The sequence below is a fragment of the Heliangelus exortis genome, chromosome 1, assembly GCF_036169615.1.
Source record: "Heliangelus exortis chromosome 1, bHelExo1.hap1, whole genome shotgun sequence".
Lineage (NCBI taxonomy): Eukaryota > Metazoa > Chordata > Aves > Apodiformes > Trochilidae > Heliangelus > Heliangelus exortis.
In genome coordinates, this window is record NC_092422.1 from 58,971,408 (window position 1) to 58,990,830 (window position 19,423).

The 19,423-nt window shown below is 38.9% G+C and overlaps 1 protein-coding gene across 4 annotated transcripts in view; it reads left to right on the top strand.

The window, feature by feature from the left end:
- Positions 1–66: 66 nt before the first annotated feature.
- TMCO3 (transmembrane and coiled-coil domains 3) overlaps positions 67–19,423 on the top strand; it is a 35,081-nt gene continuing 15,724 nt past the window's right edge. For 2 of the 4 annotated variants that reach the window (XR_011725876.1, XR_011725877.1), the window contains exons 1-9: positions 69–765; positions 2,795–3,326; positions 8,569–8,748; positions 12,490–12,681; positions 13,502–13,630; positions 16,056–16,148; positions 16,788–16,974; positions 17,247–17,364; positions 17,938–18,133. Coding sequence is in view for 2 of the 4 variants with exons in the window: in XM_071744019.1 (XP_071600120.1) it covers positions 2,880–3,326; positions 8,569–8,748; positions 12,490–12,681; positions 13,502–13,630; positions 16,056–16,148; positions 16,788–16,974; positions 17,247–17,364; positions 17,938–18,133 (1,542 nt within the window). In the remaining 2 variants the exon portion in view is untranslated. Of the gene's footprint in view, positions 766–2,794; positions 3,327–8,568; positions 8,749–12,489; positions 12,682–13,501; positions 13,631–16,055; positions 16,149–16,787; positions 16,975–17,246; positions 17,365–17,937; positions 18,134–19,423 lie in introns of all 4 variants that reach the window. The other 2 variants (XM_071744019.1, XM_071744009.1) reach the window with 2 other exon arrangements.

Genomic DNA, 19,423 nt, shown 5'->3' on the forward strand with positions numbered 1-19,423 from the left:
CCGCACCGGAGAGCGAGCGGGACGTGGGGGAAGGGGTGTGCGGGGAGGGCAATGTGCGGGGGCTTCGGGGGGAGACACTGTTGGGTTTCCCCTAACATGCCGTGCGGAGGCGCTGGGACTACAGGTCCCGTCTGACCCTGCGCTTAAAGGTACCGCAGCGGCCGGGAGTGACCGGCGGAGCGGGGGGAGGCAAGGGCCGAGCTCCTCGGTGCCTGCACTCAGCGGTCGCCGCCTCCCTTTCACCTCTCTGCTCTGCGCGTTTCTATCTCGTTCTTCCCGCGCTCCCCTGGCTGCTGTCGGCCTCCCTCCCTCCTTTCCTCCCCGCCTCCTTTCCTCAGGTGAGCGGGGCGGGGAGAGGAAACAGCGCCCGGAGCCGCCCGGTGTCTCCGTCTCCTTCCCCTCAGCGGCCGGGCCCTACGGTAGGCGCTGGGCGATTGCGGGCGGGGGCTGCGAAGAGGCAGTGTGGGTACTGCGGGGAGACGGGAGCGTGTTTGGTATTACTGCTGCGGGGCCCCAAAGTTGAGTCCCGTTACCGGGAGGGTCGGGCTGTGGGGCAGCCGCCTCTCTCCCTTCCTCCCTCTCTCTGCCGCCATCAGGCGCCGGAAAGGTGCCGGTCGCAGCCGGCGCTCTCCTGATGGCATTCCCTTCTCCTCCAGCCCCTCGGCCTTCCTCAGGGAGAGAGGTACCGCCAGGCACCGGTACCGGAAGCCGGCCCGTAAAGAGGCGGCGGCGGCTGGAGCTGCCCTCCGGGGTCGTCGTTCTCAGGTGGGTGCTCGGGGGGCAGAGGTACCCCGGGGGGGGGGGTGTCACAGCGGCAGCCCCTTCCCCTGCCCTGAAGGAGCTTGGATGGAGAAAATGGGATGGAGTAGGGCGGGGTAAACTGTTAGGTGTGGAAGGAGCCCTAAGGGTTTTTGGAAGAGAGGATGAGGGCTTGGAGTGGAGGCAGAGTGTAGTGTCAGCCCGATGAGATCCGGCGCTGCGCAGCGTGTTGGGGAAGACGAGCCGCAAGGCATCGGAAACAAAGTGCTGAAAAAGGACTCCAGGCGACAAGGGTCTGCTCTAAAATTTTGGTCATCGCTGGTGCACGGAGAGGAGTGAGAAGGGTTTTTTTTTTGTTACCTCTTTATTTGCACGCAGAACTCATAAATTTTAAGGGGTGACGTCATTATTCCCTGAAGAGATTTTGAGCGCTGCCCCGGGTGCTGCTTTTCTAAATAGTTTCTGTTAGCTGAGTAAAAAGCACTTTTACTAAAACAAAGCCATACTAGGGCTGAACCATGCTGGTAAATTTACACAGGGCAAAAATGGGCAAACTTATTAGATTGAATCTCCACTCAGAATTTAGTTATGTGGTGGGACATACCACGTAAGATGTGCAGCAGAATGTTTTATTTACCTCCTCATAAACAGAAGCTTGAATATACGTTAGGTGTTTTCCTCTCCCTTTTTCTTGCAGGAATAGGTTGTAATATATTCAGCAAAATCTGTCCTCCAAAAGTGTTGAACAGGAGAGTATTACTTTGTAAACATGAAGAAATATTTCCTTAAATATTACTCTTGAACTTTGCCAGGGGGTGGGGACTGCTTTTTTTTTTTTCTGATCTCTTAAAAGGGTAAACCCTGTAGCTTGAGCAAAGTTCTAAAATATTTCTACTTTATTATTTTATTGAAAGTAGAGTGATGTATATACATGGTTTTGCTGCTTTAATTGCACTTTCAGTTATTTAAATGTTTTGATGATCTCTATTGATGATCTAACATACAGTGTTGTGCATATTTAGAATGCCATGCTTCAGTGATGAATGTATGTTTTTTCATATATTTATGCATCAATATGTATAGCTTTGTGGTATAGGGGTTTTTCTGTTTGGTTTTTTTTTTTAAAGAAAATGGGACTTTATAGGATAAGGTCAGTGTTTTTCTGTTAGATCTGAGGGAAGGAAATTGGTTTTTGGTTCTGAAATTCTATCCTGCTTGGTGTTAAAAGCAAACATAGCAGTTTAAATATATGTCTTCAAGTAGCTTCTGGGAAATGAACCTATTAATTGATTTTGCTTTTAGTGTTCTTATAGCTACTTTAAAATCTTGAGGATCAATAATTAGCTTTGAGGTAAAATGTTTCAAGACCGTGCAGTCTTACACAGGATCTAAACTTTGATCTAAACTAGTGGTGCTCAGAAATCAAGGAAGTTTTGCTATTTCTTTACTGCAGCAATGTTTCCTTCACAAATCTGATTTATAACGTAATCTGTTTCAGTCAAGCTTTTTCTTCCCTTTTGTTTTGTATAGTTGAGTGTCCTAATGCATCCGAGGCTATATAAATACCAAATAATTATGAAGTGATTTTTTTTAAAGATAGGTTTGGGAAAAATATGAGATGTTTACTGATCACAGAATCATAGAATTGGCTGGGTTGGAAGGGACCTCAGAGATCATCAAGTCCAACCCTTGATCCACAACCCTTGATCAATTAGAAGGATGAGTTCTGGTGTTAGGTTGAAGTGGCATCATCAATTAATGTTTTTTATGGCTTTTTTCTAGCCTAAGAAGCAGTGCAGGTACGATATAACTAAGCTTTCTGTTTACTATTTTTAATCTCTAGAAAACAGTCAAGAGGAAAACAATCTATTGACAACCTTGGGCTGTTTCTTGGTTCTGGTAACTCTTGACTTGAAGGAGACCAGATACATTCTGTTAAAAGATGATAGTGTGGGATGCAGTCTTAGGTTTGTTTTCTTTGACCTAAATGGCCTGACATCATCACGTTTGTTAACTGGTTGGTACTATCTTGCAGCACTGAAGATGCAGAAACCATGTAGCAGAAAGCTTTGAGAGGTTGTGCATCGTCAGGTTCTCCCAACAGCAATAAGAGGTAAAGAATGAAGGCAACTGGATTTCTTTCCCTGTGGACGTTGGTTTCACTGCCTTGTGTCCAGTTAGCAAATCCTGCAGAACATGAAGATGTAGTAAAGCATGCAATAAAGCTGCACCGTGGGAAAGGAGCTGGGATTGCTCAGAGAAAGCAGTGGGTGCTGGAAAGCTGCAGAAAACTCTCTGGTCTTCTTCGCCAAAAGAACGTTGTTCTCAACAAACTGAAAAATGCTATAAGAGCAGTTGAGAAGGATGCAGGGCTGTCAGATGAAGAGAAACTTTTTCAGGTGCACACCTTTGAAATTTTCCAAAAGGAGCTAAATGAAAGTGAAAACTCTGTCTTTCAAGCAATCCATGGCCTCCAAAGAGCTCTACAAGGTGATTACAAAGATGTTGTAAATATGAAAGAAAGCAGTAGACAGAGACTGGAAGCCTTGAGAGAAGCTGCAATTAAGGTTAGTTCCTCCAAGTTTATTACTAGAATATTAATATTTTATTTGTGAATTTCATTTTATTGTGGCCTAGTTTCAGTCTTTTAATAAAAAAGTGATTCTACATGAAACTTGAATGTTCTACTGTTTAAAATGGATTTTGAATTATTTGTTCTCATCGGTAAAATTAAAAGTACTTCTGATGTGGAGCTTAAAACTTAGTAGAAGTCACTAGGTCTTATTTCAAAGCAAAGCTAAGCATAATTGTGAGACCTACAACAAGTAGTATGTTAAAGGGAAAAGAATACAAGAAGTGTGTCATCACACATAGCATGGTTGCATTAGATAAACCAGGGGGATTATCAGAGTGGAGTAATGTCATAAATTGGCAAAATACTGTTTTTTCTATTTCAACCAAGAATTGCGTAACCAAAATCTACAATTTGAACAGAATTACTTCTTGCCTGTTATTCCCATATTGGTATAGATGTGGGTAAAATAACCACCCAGAACATGAGATGGCTAGATTTTTAATCTCAGTATATCAGTCCTAGTGTAAGAAGTTCAGATTTTGTTTGAAAAGCAGTATTTCCTAGGAGGAGCTGACTGAGATAACTTTACCAAGAAGAGCACACAGGTGAGTAACTGTTGAGCACAAGTACTTCATAGAAAATCTGAATTCCCCTGTCAATGCAGACCTGTTAGGTTGTGCACAATCTGCCACTGTCTACTAGACTACTACTGGTAGTGCTCAGACTGTGTACTGAAAGTCCTTTTGAAAGAAAATGTTATTCAATTGCTTTGGTATTTAAATTGCTCTTTTCCTTGCTCTGCACCTCAACCACTTGAGGAATATATTAAGAATTTTCTTCGTTTTCTGTCTTCTAATAGAAGAGGCTGCCCTTGTGCAAGGAAGCAAGGGAAGGGGAAAAAAATGTAGCTGGTATATAGCATCTGAGCTGGGAGACTCTAGGGGATGTCTGTGTGAGAAATGTCCAGATCTTACCAGGTGAAAATGGCAAGAGATTGTGTGGAAGAAAAGTGTGCAGTGAACTGAGGAAAGAAGGGGTGGTGGAAATAGAGTTAGGATGCAGAGTTGGGAGGCTGGAGTGGTCTGTGCAGTGAAAGACTGAATTATGAGTTTGGATAAGGAGTAGCTTGGATCTAGGTGTGTTCCAATGAAGTTCTCAATATGACTTTGGTATTGGCACTTTGGTAGTGCCAGTCTCTGATGCATAGAAATGGTAGAAATTGTTATGAGAGTTATTTGATTTTTTTTCACCTCTCAAAAATACCAGTAGTAAAGCTTTCCAGAATCTTTTCTCTTTTACCTAGTTCTTTGCAATGTAAAGTCCTAATCTTACTAAAACTAAATCTTACTGTAAAATGCTGAAGTAATATGTCCTTGGACCTGAGAGCAGTGTTTCTTTGTTTTTCTCCTAAAAGGAGGCCTGGCTGGGTGCATAGTGTTTTAGAAGTGTGTTCTGTCAAAACTTCTCTTCTGAAGAGGTGGATTGTGTAGGCTTTTTTTTTTTGTTCATTATCATATCAAGTTATTTACTTACACTTACAGCCTTCATTCTTATGTCATTTGTGTGATTATTTAAGCAGAATACTTGTTCTAACCTTACAATTGTTACATAAAGTGGGACAAAGAACAGTGGGGAAATGCATGCCAAAAAGATTGAAATTACGTAGGTTAATTTTTTTTTTTTACTTTTTCTTACTTCAGAAGAGATACATTAGGTCCAGTTGTGTTCCAGTTTCATTTTACTGTAGTGATTACTTTTTTGGTGTACTCATAAGACCTCCTTTCCATTTTTTAAACAGTGATTGGAAAACACAAAAGACTGTAGAGGGTGCTGGACTCTTCATTTGATTTCTGTTGAGCTGAAGTATTTGGAAGTCTTTAGTGTTGGGATATATGCATTTTTGTTGCATTTCTTGCTGATTCTGCTGCTGGGAAAAGGTATAGTGGAATCATTTGTGGTTGGAGGGGAGGAAGGAAGAGGCACTGAAGCTTCTGACTTTATTTGCTTCAGGAATTTGTGTAGGAGGGTCAGGAAAAAGCACCAAAATTTCACCTACTTTTTATCAGCTTCTGATTTCTTGGGTGCCTACTACTCAGATATTGACAGAAGAAATAACTTGCAAGTAGTACAAAGATGCTTCCTTTTCTAAATGTGCCTATTTCATCCCTGATTGAACAGAAGAGAGCAAGAGCAGCACTGCTTTCATAAACAGCTTTGCCACCAAGTCTTGCTTAACCTTACTTCATTTAGCTTATGTGTTTCTGGGTGTTCCAGTCTCCCATTTAGTGCACAACCACGATCTGTGTTACTTTGCTTAAAAGAGTGTTTGGTATGCACCTTGTGATCAGATGTCTCCAATCCCAGCCTGAGCTGCAGTGTTTGTACTGTGATGCACTTTTGCTTAAAATGTAGCAGGCTCTTTGAGGTAGGTTGTCCTTTTTTTGACACCGTTCTCTGGCTCTCCCACTCAGCTGCCATGACACTGGTCTGCAGGTGAAGACAGAGGTGACACTACAAAAATTTCAGTCTTCGTTAGTTAAAGAAGCTTACAGTTAAGCTCAGATTTTTCAAAGCTCTTCTACCTTGCTGTTCAGAGAAAGTTAACTTCTTGCCAATTAAAGCCTTACTTTTTTCCTGAAGTTTACCTCATAACGGTTCATCCAGTCAGTCTCGGAAAGGACTGATCAGCTCCCTCCATCACCTGCTCCATTTTTGAGGGGAAAGGAGGTAACCCTTACCAATTCCATTCTAAATTGTTGCCAAATGAGGAAAAATTCTGCAACTCATACAGGGGACTTTTTTTTACATCTTTCAAGCAGTGTCTAATGGCGGAGAACAAAAGATAGGAAAAGTTTTTCCTTGAGGTTGTATGGGAGTGACTGTGGCTCTTGCCTATCTGTTGCATAAGAACTCAAGCAGCTGTCATAGAGCCAAACACATTAATAGTTACATTTTTCCCAGCCCTGTGTTATTTTGGGAATTGGGTAATTTTCATCATGCTGGCGTAACTATGGTAATTCTAAACACCAAGAGTCAAGAGCCTGCAGCTCTGTGGTTTCATCACAACCAGGAGTATTTATCTGGCTGTCAGTATTTTAAAGGGGTTAAGCTACAGTTACAGGTTGTACTGAACATACTTTTGTCTTGGCATTGAAGAATTAATTGAATTATATGCATGTTCTTGCAGGTTTCAAGCAGAAAAATGTTCATCTGAAAATGTTTGTGGAGGAGAGGGCACTCCAGTTGTTAGGATAAACATAGGAGTTTAGGACCATTTTAGATGCCCAGGTTACCTAAGATACCTGTGTGGGGTAAGCAGACAAAACATGCAACCTAAAGGTCTGTCTGATTTCTAATTGGGCATGGCAAGGCATCTAAAATGGAGACTGAGACTTGTGTTTTGTGGGAATTCAATCTGACCAAGATAATGCTTCTATTTTTTGCCCAGTCTCATGTTTCCCTTGGTAATAATATTGGCTCTTTTAAAAGGGTCTCTCTCACCTAAATATTTACAGAATCAAAGAATCATTGGATCTGGAAGGGACCTCTACAGATCCTCTAGTCCACCCCCCCCTGCTAGAGCAGGATTGCCTGGAGCACATTACACATGATTGCATCCAGACGGGTTTTGAATGGTTCCAGAGAAGGTGACTCCTCCTCTCTGGGCAGCCTGTTCCAGTGCTTTGCCAGCCTCACACTAAAGAAGCTTCTTCCCATGTTCAATTTACACATCCTGTGTTCCAGCTTGTGCCCATTCTCCCTTGGCCTGTCACTGGGCACTACTGAAAAGAGAGAGCCTGGCTCCATCCTCCTTACGTTCACCCTTAGATATTTGCTCATTGGTGAAGGTCTCCTCTGGGTCTTCTCCTTTCCACACTGAACAGTCCCAGCTCTCTCAGCCTTTCCTCATAAAAAAGATACTTCAATCCCCCACTCATCTTCGTTCCCCTCCACTGGACTCTCTCCAGCAGTTCCCTGTCTCTCTTGAACTGGGGAGCCCAGAACTGGATGCAATATTCCAGATGGGGCCTCATTAGGGCAGAACACAGGGGAAGGGTGACCTCCCTCGACCTACTGGCCGCACTAATTCTCAGCATCCTGAACCTAACTGAAAGGAAGAAGCCTGCCATTGCTTACATGTCCTCATCCCTAGTTTTTCTCAGCCAGCACATATTTAAAGAATGGAGGCATGTAAAGTGAAGATTATTTTTATCCTTTTTTTTTTTTTTTTTAAATCCAACGAAACAACCAAAAAACCCACAAACAACAACCCTTCAATTATACTTTGTCAATGCATTAAGTATTATATTTGGTTACCATATTAGCAGCCAAAGGCACAGTGTCAAATCTGGTTCTTGGCCAGTAAATAAAACTTTTATTTCTCTTTTTTGAACCTGAAACATCATAACTTTATCAGGAATATATCCTACTAGAATAGTAGGAATATTCTACTAGTAAGAATATCCTACTAATATTCTCACACTGTATCGCATCAGCATTTTTTACTTTCTTACTTCCTGAAGCCTAGAAATGGATTTCAGAAGTCATTAGCACAAGTTCACAAGGGGCCCACTCTGAAAAGATTGACAAAGTCAAGTATTTTACTTCTGATAGGAAAATGCTTATTGGGAAGCATAAACAGCTGGAAACTCAACTAGAGTGCTTGACTGTTCATCTGTACTCTCTCCCCACTGCTTTTTTTATTTTATTGTTTTGTAGTTGTTTCCACAGTTGTTATAATTTTGAAAACCATAAACAAATCTCTTCCCATGTTTATAAAATGCTTTATAAAATTAAGATTCATTGTGTTTTTCTTCCAATTTGTTTGTTTGTTGTAGCTAGTAAAACTATGCTCTCAAGTTTTATTATGCTTCCCTGCTAAAGCACTAAGCTCTAACCTTTACTAGGCTCTGAAATGTTTCCTAGAGTTCCTCAAATTGATTCCTTTCTTGTATTTTCTGGATGATAACCCTGGAGCAGTTCTGCTGTTTAATGAATTAGAAAAGGCATTTGGTGGGTGGATATTTTGTTTGTTGTTTTACTTGTCCACTTCACCCAGTGAAAATTGACAAAGGGAAAGCAATCTTCATTTGCCATTATAAGGTCTATGTTTTGGTTTTTTTCTCAATTTCACTTGTAACATGCTTTGTGTCAAAAGAAATGTACATTTATGTCAAATGTTTTTCTGCTCAAAAGCCTAAGCAGCACTTCATGTGTGTTGTAAAATTCAACAGGAAGAAATGGAGTACGTCGAACTATTAGCAGCAGAAAAGCATCAGGTAGAAGCCCTTAAGAACATGCAGCATCAGAACAAAAGCCTGTCAATGCTTGATGAAATTCTAGAGGATGTCAGGAAGGCAGCTGATAGATTGGAAGAGGAAATAGAAGAGCATGCCTTTGATGACAACAAATCTGTAAGTGATTAAGCGATGTTTCAGACTGTCTTTTCATTGGTGTGCATTTTTTTAGCTGATACTTGCACTGTAGGGGCATTTCTCTTTTGTTAAATAATAAGGATTTTTGTGACTTAAAAAAAAACAACACAAAAAACTTTTGTCTCTACATTTCATTTTGCTCTGCTTTCAACAGAAGAAAGTATTTGTTGGTAGAACGATTTTTTTCTAGGAGTGAGCAAACAGGAATAATTACTCCTTTTTGCTGGTTATTCCTGTGTTTTTGATTTTAAAGTCCTCTCAACAGCTGCCACTTTGACAGTGGCAAGTATAGTCCATCTGATTGAAACAGTCCTTAAGAGTTAGGACATCTCAGCAGTGGTGGTGGGAACTATGGTAGACTTTTCAGCGTCTGGAGTTACCATGTTAAGCACAGTCTCCCCCTTTTTCTCTTGTATTCTGTTGGGAAAGTTAAGGGAGAACAAGAATCCTTGCAGTTTGTTTTCACAGTCTGAGAAAAGATACATTGTTCCAGGTAAGGACATGGAATATGTTTGTGGTCTTGCTTGCTTCTGACTTTCTCTGCTTTTTGTACCTTGGCCTATTTGCACTGTTCATTGTTTCTGTGCTGGGCAGTGTCCCTCAGGTAAGGCTGTGTGTATTTGGAGCTGGGAGTGCATCAGTTTATTCTAGTGCCCCCTTGGGCTGTCCTCAGAGAGCAATTCTCCTAATCGGTCCCATTTTGCATGTGTGGATTGCAATTTTATTTGCCTTTTGCTTTTTGAAAGGTTTTTGTTGATTTGCAGGTTGACCTTTAAGGTGAACATAGCACACAAATGCCACTAAAGGAGGCAAAGCAGTTGTTCCGTAGCAGAGAGCCAGGACAGTTTTTTTGTAATTGTACTCTACTGAAGGAAAATATCAGCATCTTTTTACTTTGTATACACCAGCCCGCAGCAATCGTACCCTAACAGGGAACCCAACCCAGCTCGACCAGCCTCAGCATCGGGGAAGGGACGAGCTCCTGGAGTGCCCTCTTCTGCTCCGCTGGGGCATAACCGCGCGTTTTAAAGAGAGAAGGAAATGGGATTCCTTCAGCTACACCTGCTAGTTGGCAAAATGCCAACACAGCCTTTTTCTCCAGTGCCTCTCTCTGGTTTCCTCCTTGCATCGCTATTCGTGAAAGAAAAGGCACCATGAAGTGGAACCCAGAGGACTGTTTGCATACCCATCTTTGCAGGAAACATCTAGCATGTTTTTCTCTTAAGTTAGAACACTGGAACTTTATGACAAGGAAGCTCTAATAGCCTCATCAGTAATCTGATAAAGATAAAAAAGCTTCTATGAAAATAAAATCAAATAGAGAAGTGTAGTAGGTAAAAAAAAAAAAAAAAAAAGAATCTGAGCTAGCCCTCTTATTGCAAGACAATTTTATTACACACTGAATTCTGTTATGTACAAACCACTTTCAGAAGCTGCTGCTTTAGGGAAGAAAATCATGTAAATAACTGTTTTCTCTCATTATGTCATCAAATTAATTAGTATTTTAAAGCTCATCTGATCCAATGCTGTCTACTCTTGTTCTGCCCTTTTCTTTTGTAAAAGTAAAAATTTTTAATATCCATACAATGTATGAATATTAAATATCCACATTTATAAATACATTTATAAATGTATTACACAGGAAAAAACAAACAAAACCAACAGATTTTTTTAATATATAATTGTCTTAAACTTATAAACATCTTCCCTTTTTTTCTAATGTTATTTCTGGCCTAGGCTGGGAACTCCACTAGATAAGGAATATATTTATCCAACAGCATTGCTTTTATGACCTTTGTTACATTTTTAATTTTGACGCAGAGAAGTTTGGTTAAGTTCCAGACACACAAGCTACCAACTGCAAAAGAACATATAACAAACTCTGTGTGAATTTGGAGTTCCAGAGCTTCAAAGCAGATGCTTCACTGCTGTTGTGCTTTATAAGATAATTTTGCTTAGTTGAACATGATTGCTGATGTCATAACATTGAATTCCCAAGAAGATACTATAACAGATGTTGGCTTATTAGTGTTTTGGTTTTTAGACAAAGTAATTGTCATCTGCAAGATGGGAACACTGCACTGAGCAGTGAATTAATTCCAATGTGAAAATCAGTGTAAATTTAAAATGTAGAGCCAGCATTTAACAATAAACTCTAAGCTCTGTTTTCAGATCTCTGGAGTAGATACGAGGGTGTGGGGCTCAGGAGCAAAGATGACAGAAGAACTGTAGGACTGGGCACTTCTTGTGTATTCTGATTAGAAACAGTTCTTCATGCTTGTTGATGGTGGGGAAGCCTTTTCATCTTGCTCCAGTGCTGTAAGAATAGTTTTTGCATGTATGTGGCATGCAGCTGCTCTACTTTCTCCCATCAGCTGAGCACATGGTTTGGTCTCTTAGACCTGGCATCAGACCCCTCATTCTGGAATGCAAAATAGCCTGGTAAGTAGGGAGCTTAGGGAAATAAGGGCAAAATGTACATAAAATAATTGGCTTTGAGAGAAAAAAAGGATGTTAAGACAGCTTTCATAATTCATGAATAGAAAATGGCCATCAGCCTCTTACACCAACAGCTAAAAATGCTGATGTTTGAAGGAGTTATTTTATGCTTCTAAATAATTCTGCAAACTTCATAATTTGTCTCAAGTTCCCCCCTTTTTTTAACCCCTGTGTTTTGGTTCTCAGTGACTAGCAGTTCTTTAGAGGCCCATCATACTGCATGGTGTACAAAAACAGGTTAAGAGGCAATTCCTAAAGTAAAAGTTTTTAATTATGTACACACACACAAATGTAAGGAATGGAAGAAAATTATAAAAATGCCAGTTAAATATCAAATATTGAAAATTCAATATTTATTATAACTGGGGAAATGTGCTGGGGAATGAGAAAAAAAAATTAGGATCTTGTTTTACAGATGGCATATGTGAAGGAATTTCTTCATTAAAGAAATTAATTTGTCAGCAAAATACAGCAGTCCAGAAAAGTTGAATGTTTTGTACTCAGTGTGGAATGTCAACAGCCTACTCTCTTTAATGGAATTTTAAAGAAAGAAGAACTATAACTGTTTCTGAAAATTGGTAAAATCTATGTTATTTAAAGTACACTGCATAATGAAATCATTCTAGTGTCTTCTGTTTCATAGCTGCAGCCAAGAGAACAGAGTTAGATAGAAATGGTTTTAATGGTTTTTATCCTTTCTCCTTCAAATTTCCTGATTAGTGACTTTTTCTTCACTTGGAATGCAGTCATCATTTCAGATTTTTGTGAACTGAATATCACTTAATAATCTAACTGGTTTTGTTCAAGAGAATAAAATGTTACATATCGATCCAGCCTGAAGTCTTCTAAATATGGTAAAGCTTTTTTTTTTTTTTTTTTTTTTTTTTTTTTTAAATCAGATTAGATGCAACTGAAAATACTGAACTGGAATTTTACAGCTTTGAGACCTTGTCTATTTTTTTGTTTGTTTTTTTTAGCTGGACAACTTGGATATAGAGGTCTTAAAAAATCTCTCATTTTTAAAATGTGAAGCAAAATAGCATTTTCACTTATGGACATCAAGTTTGCATAAAGATACTGAAAGACTTCTCTAACAAGAAACTGCAGTATAATTAGCATCAGCAAATTCTCATCAATTTCAAGCACAGTTAATAGTCTATTCCTTCACTGACCCTTTTTTTTTTTTTTTTTTTTTTGTTATTTGCTTTCTTTTTCTTCTAGGTAAGAGGTGTAAACTTTGAAGCTGTTTTAAGGGTGGAAGAAGATGAAGCCAACTCCAAAATAAATGCTTCAAAAAGAGAAGTAGAGGATGACTTAGGTCTTAGTATGCTTATTGATTCCCAGAACAATCAATATATTCTTACCAAGCCCAGAGATTCAACCATTCCTCGTGCTGACCATCATTTCATAAAGGTAATAAATTTAGAGATGTTCTTGATACTCATTTTGCTGAAGTTTACTCCTACCAGCTTGCACGGAGTCCTTGATTGGATTGAATATGGTTTCAGCATTTGTCACTCTAAACTTATCCTAACATTCATCATTACTCTGTCTACTGATGATCTGGACAGTGGGTTCCCTACTCCTAGTGTAGTCTTCACAAGACTGATCATGATGCCCCATTAATCTTCTTTGTTTTTGTTTAACCTTTTGCATCTTTAGGGCAGCGTCCTCTCTCTCAGACTGCAAACAGCATGGCAAGCTCTTACTGTGACTGGTACAAGCCACTTGTGTGCTGTCACTAGAGAGTTTATCTCTGCTCCTGTCTTGTGATGAAAAAAAGATGCTGGAAAATAAATAGATGTGTTTTTCATTGTGTTTGTGCTTCATGAAGAATTATTGGCTTGGAAATATTTAAAAAAAAACAAACAAAAAAGTTGTATCTCTTTTACCATTTTGTTTTAGTACAAATTGTCATTCCCCACAGCTTCCCAGGAAACTGTCTACTTCCTACAATGTATTTAAAGTAGTTAATAAATTAATCAGAATTAATTAGCTGCCAATTACTTAAGGTCAGTACCTCACATGTGTCATCTGCAAAACTGAGGTGCTTATACCTACAACAAAATCTTCTGGTTAATTTACTGAAGTTGTGGGGTTTGGTGTTTTTTTTTGACAGACAGTATTCTACATTTTATTTTGGAGTGCTATTTGTCTTCTGAAGGTTAATGGTCTTTAATCACAAATTTGTGTGTACTTTATATTAATACATTTGTAAATCTTAAATATTTAGGATATTGTGACAATAGGAATGTTGTCTTTGCCATGTGGCTGGCTGTGCACAACAATAGGATTGCCAACCATGTTTGGGTATATCATTTGTGGAGTACTCTTAGGACCATCTGGACTAAATAGTATCAAGGTAAGCATGCAAGTTGTTTTTTTTATTAACTTCCTTTGTTGAAATTTTTAAAGGTAGATTTAAAAGAATATAGTATTGCCAACCTCAATTGTGGGGTTTTTTTTCAATTAAAAAAAAAAAAAATTAATCCCCAAACTTGGACTTTTGCAAAACAAGGCCTTAAAATTTTATGTCTTTGAGTGACTTTGTTTTCAGTTTTTTCTTCAATATAATCATGACAGAAATAGTTGTCCAAAGTGAAAGATGAAGGTTGTGTGTTGCGGGGTTTTCTTTTTATTTGGTATGGTTTTGTATTTGTTTTGTAGTTTGGTGTTTTGGGATTTTTTTTGTTATTTGGTTTTGGTTTTTTCCCCTTCTTTCCTTTAATCATAAAGTATCAAACTTCATAGACAAATTATTTAAAAGACGTCAAATACCCAGAAACTTACGTGTTGGCGCTGGAGGAAGTGGTTAAAAAAAGTAGTTCCCTAATCATAGAATCATAGAATTGGCTGGGTTGGAAGGGACCTCAGAGATCATCAAGTCCAACCCTTGATCCACTACTGCTGGGGTTACCAGACCATGGCACTGAGTGCCACATCCAGTCTCTTTTTAAATATCTCCAGGGATGGAGAATCCACCACTTCCCTGGGCAGCCCATTCCAATGTCTGATCACCCTCTCCCTAAAGAAATTCTTTCTAATGTCCAACCTAAACCTCCCCTGGCACAACTTGAGACCGTGCCCTCTTGTCTTGCTGAGAGTTGCCTGGGAAAAGAGACCAACCCCCCCCTGGCTACCCCCTCCTTTCAGGGAGTTGTAGAGAGTGATGAGGTCTCCCCTGAGCCTCCTCTTCTCCAGGCTGAACACTCCCAGCTCCCTCAGCCTCTCCTCATAGGATCTGTGCTCGAGTCCCTTCACCAGCCTGGTTGCCCTCCTTTGGACCTGCTCCAGGACCTCAATATCCTTCCTAAACTAAGTAGCATAGCTTGGCTTCCTAGACAGTTATTTTGCACCTATGTTGCTCTTTCATCCATCCCAGTCCCCCTACTTCTTTTCCAGTCCTCTGCCCACATTCCTGAAGTCTCTTGAACCTTTTTAGCTCCATCACGTGTCCCCTGATTACTAGCTCAATGTGAGGAGGCTGTGGGCTGTGGTTGGCTAAACATTGCACATGTTTTGATAAGTGGTCTGGTGTGCATTAACAGATTGTTTAGCCAGCAGGCAAAACAGAACACGTGTTAAGGTTGCATGGTAATGTCTGGTTAAGTTACATTTGCCTGTTACATTGATCTCTGCATAACTGTTTGGAATGTAGTGTCTTTGCAGCCTTTGCTGTGATGTGAGATTTTGTTAAAGATGACTGTTGGGCTCAAAAGGAAGTTGGGATGAAAAGAAGTTTTAGTGTTTTGTCAGTCTCGTATTGGAAGAGAAGGCTACAAATACAGCACTTTAAAAACTTCATGTTCTGTAGTTGAGATGAAATAATAACCTTTGTGTTGTACATAAGTTCTGGATCAAGAAGGTCTGGAAAACTTGACCACTTAGACTAAGAAACTGGTTTCTAAGCTTGGCATTTGGAGATTCAACAATGAATTTTCATAGACTTACACTGAAGAAGGTGATGTGAACACAACAGAGATGGAGGTTTCTTTAGAACAATTTCTTAGAAGTGAGGCTGACTGTTTCTTGTAGAGATGTGATTAAACATTATTCATCTGGATAAAGTTCATCTTGACTGGGTCTCTTGTCTGTGCTCCTGCCTTTTGTCTCTTCTGTATTTCATTAAAACTTGAACGTCAGAGGAACAGAAAAGGCAGGCAGATTCTAATCTGTCAGGGAATGTTCCATCCCCCCTTCTCTGTGCTTGATCACCCTGTCCTCTTCTGCTCTGGACTGTGAATACATAGCAAAAAAAGTCAGCTTTTTTCTTTTGTGAAAGGAAGGCAACCACTTTTCTTGCTGTTGCACCCTTCTCTCTGAAGTGGAAAGTCTGGTAGTTGTACTGGTTTGAGAGACAGATGCATGGAGTCTATAGGTCAGAGAGCAGAATAGCACCTACAGTCTAGCAGAATTATTATACCAATAGGCCAATAAAATAACTACAGAGAGGTAACTTCTGAAATGCAAACTTTGGAGGTTTAATAGGATATGCATAAAATTTAACCTATTTATTTTCAACAAACAAGCAAACTTACATAAGTCAACACATAATCATTTTGGGTGACCTTCACTACCCAACCAAATTATCCAGTAGCAGCCAGGTAATGGGGAAAAACCTTTGAACCCTAAAGGTGCTGAGGGAATTTCCTATGGGAACTACCTAGGGAAACATAATGAGAAACAATTCGTTTTGCAAATGGACATAAATTTGTATTCTAAGTAGACTGCTGTGCACTGATTTTTTTTTTGATTTTTTTTTTTTTTGTTTGTTTGTTTTTTTAAAGTCTATTGTACAGGTGGAGACGCTGGGAGAGTTTGGTGTATTCTTCACTCTTTTTCTTGTTGGTCTGGAATTTTCTCCTGAAAGACTAAGAAAGGTATTCTTGTATAATGTCTCTACATTACAGAGTTCAATTGATAATGTTCAGGTTATCAGATCTGTTTCAGAAATTTACGTTCTCTCTATAATATGCTTGTATAACTTTGTACATTTTTAAAAGGACAGTTAAGACATTCACTTCTTTAACTCTTTGGAAAGAATAGAATGCATTATTTATTTGGCATTTCAGAAAAAACACTTTGCTATTTCTCTTCATTTTAGTAAAAAATCCAGGTTTGATTACTAGAAAAATCTCACACAACTTACAGCAATCCATCTCTGCATTATTTTAACTGCAGTGACATGCAGTTGCTATTATGGAGTGTTCAGTAATGTTTGCCAGTCCTGTTAGAAAAAAAATCTGTTTGTTATGTACTGTATGCTGAGATGATGATACATATACTGGCTAAGAAACTGAGTCCACAAGTATGTTAGCACAATCTGGCCATCAGAATTCTGCAAAAAGTTACAAGTTTCTCTTGGTCTTAATAAAAAAAAAGTTATTTCATAAACCAGCTAAAATTCTAATAATATTAAATCATGCATCTTAAACTGCTTATTTGCACTGAAAATCATTGTAACTTATGCATTAAAAGCATCATCTGCCTTTATGGTAAGAACTTGCTTTCTTCCCAAGGTATGGAAAATATCTTTGCAAGGACCCTGCTACATGACAGTTCTGATGATTGCCTTTGGTTTACTATGGGGACACTTGCTCCAAATTAGACCAACACAAAGTGTCTTCATCTCAACTTGTTTATCTTTATCAAGCACACCACTGGTGTCAAGATTTCTTGCAGGCAGTGTTCGAGGAGATAAAGAAGGTAAGTATGATTTTAGATATGGACTACTGTAGTATCTGCAATAAAAAGAGAAAAAAGTTGTCTTTGTAATAGTATGAAGTAAGACAAACCAAAACCCACTGTTAAGCCTGTTAAGTGTTCGTCCTCTTTTAACACTGAATGTTTTGAATGACCTCACCTGATTGAGAGCTGTACTTAGCCTCTGCTTGATTAAGACATTTCTAGATTTCTGAGCACTGCAAGCATTCACTGATTCTGCTGAATGTCTCCGTGTCTGCTTTGTTGGTGTACAGGGGACATTGACTACAGTAGTGTACTACTTGGCATGTTGGTGATGCAGGATGTGCAGCTGGGTTTATTTATAGCTGTCATGCCTACACTTATTCAAGCAGGAGCAAGCACATATTCCAGGTAAAAAGAAAAAAAATTCCTGTATGTATCTTCTCCCCACTCCCTTCCAGTTAGTATGCAGATGATATAAATATGAGAGCACTGCAGTTAATGTCAGTTCAGTGAAAAATACACACTCTGTTCTGTGAGTTTCCTTTACTATATTTGTACTTGGCAGGTTGTATGAAGATATTTTTCTGTTCTAGCTTCCCTAGTCCTGTCCAATACATAAAATTTGTAGTGGAAGGCTTGTTATTGTAAAAAACAAGTTAATTTCTTCAGTTACTTTATTTCCTCAAGCCATAGATTTGTTAAAGACTATGTGAAAGTATTACTAAGCCTGATTGCTTACCTTGCAAAGATCAATCAAAAAAATTCTTTTTGAATCAGCGTGGAAGTAAGCTCTAGGCTATAGGAGGGATTGCTGGGCACTCAGCAGATTAGTATTTATCTTGTTTACTAATGCATCTAAATATATTACTGTAGCCACTCCATTTTGAACATCTGTGGAATTAGATCTTTTCACTTAAGGGGAACTGGTTGGGACACATGAGGGCACTTGAAAGAAACGCTTTGTTTGTTCTTCTCTTCCAGCATTTTCAAGGAAATACTGAGAATACTGATACTGATTGGCCAAATTCTCTTTTCTCTGGCTGCTGTTTTTCTTATGTGTCTTGTTATAAAGACTTACCTCATAGGACCATATTATCGCAAGTTGCATGCAGAAAGCAAAGGGAATAAAGAAATCCTCATTCTAGGAATAACTGCATTCATCTTCCTTATGTTAACGGTAATCTTTTAAATTAATAAAACATTTTGATGCACCTGGTAATTTTGCTGCATCAGTATCACAAAAGCCACCACACTTACTGTAATTACTTACTGTAATTGCGTATCCGTGTACCTCTGTAGTTAATTACTTGGTTATAAAATGTTTTAAAACAAACCCCAAATGCACAGATGAGTAAGATGAGATAAGAGTTGAATGTCAATCATCTGAACTTCTGCTGGTAACTCTTAATACAGCCAGATAAAGGATCATGATTACATTTTTAATTTTGGGCTACTTCATGCATTTGAAAAGAATTTAGGATGGATTTTGAGATACTGATAATGGCTATTGTGACATGCTCTCAAGTTTCTTTTCAATAGCAAGTTCTCAATGTTTTATTATAAAATAATGTTCTGTGGGAGATAAACAGTTTGGGATGAAGTTGAGAAAGTAGAGAAATTACTTTTAAGGCTTCTAGATTTTGATAACCCTTTTGGGTTTTGTTCATTTTGCCTCTGAATCTTCCTTTTATTTGTTTCTGTCTCACATTTAGCTCTGTGAAAAACTGTTCTGCTGGAGAACAGAATGTGACAGTTGCTGATAGTGTTGTGGGTTTGAAACTCCATTATCCTGGATGTGCAGATTGTTATGTCCTGAGAAAATTTATCCCAAAAAGCTACTCTGCATGTACAGTATTTTTTACCTCTAGGGGTATTTTGCTTAATTATTACAGGCCCAACAGAGAAAGACCTGACCTCCTCCAGGAAGGTTAAGACAGAAATTTGTGAGGGTCCATCTTTACAGTTTGTTGATTTCCATTATGTAAGTTAAAAATGTCATCCCTCTGGCCAGTTATTCAAATTTCAAATGTTTAATCCAATAAGAAAAGAAACTAAACCAGTTCAGTGCTTTCTCCTTTATTCTTTCCAACACGCAGGCACGACTTTTGTAGAGAAACTTCAATAAAGAACAGCCAAGCAACAAAAGTTGTATAAAATATTACTGTAGATAGAGGCAGTCTTCCTTTTGTTAAATGCTGCCTAGATAGAGTGAACTGATCACATATCAAATATACAAGGAGTTTGTCTACATGACTTTACATAATATATCTGTGTATACAAACCTGAGAGTGAACATGTTTCAGTGTTAGATTCATACTGCAAAACCAGAATGCAGCTTCAGCATGGGAAGCATTTGTGAAAGAGCAAATATTTTGTGTACTTTCAGTGAAAATTTCCTTTAAAGTTGATAAATAATGAATCAAAGGGAACAGCACAAAGGATACTGCATGTAACCTCAGTAAACCAA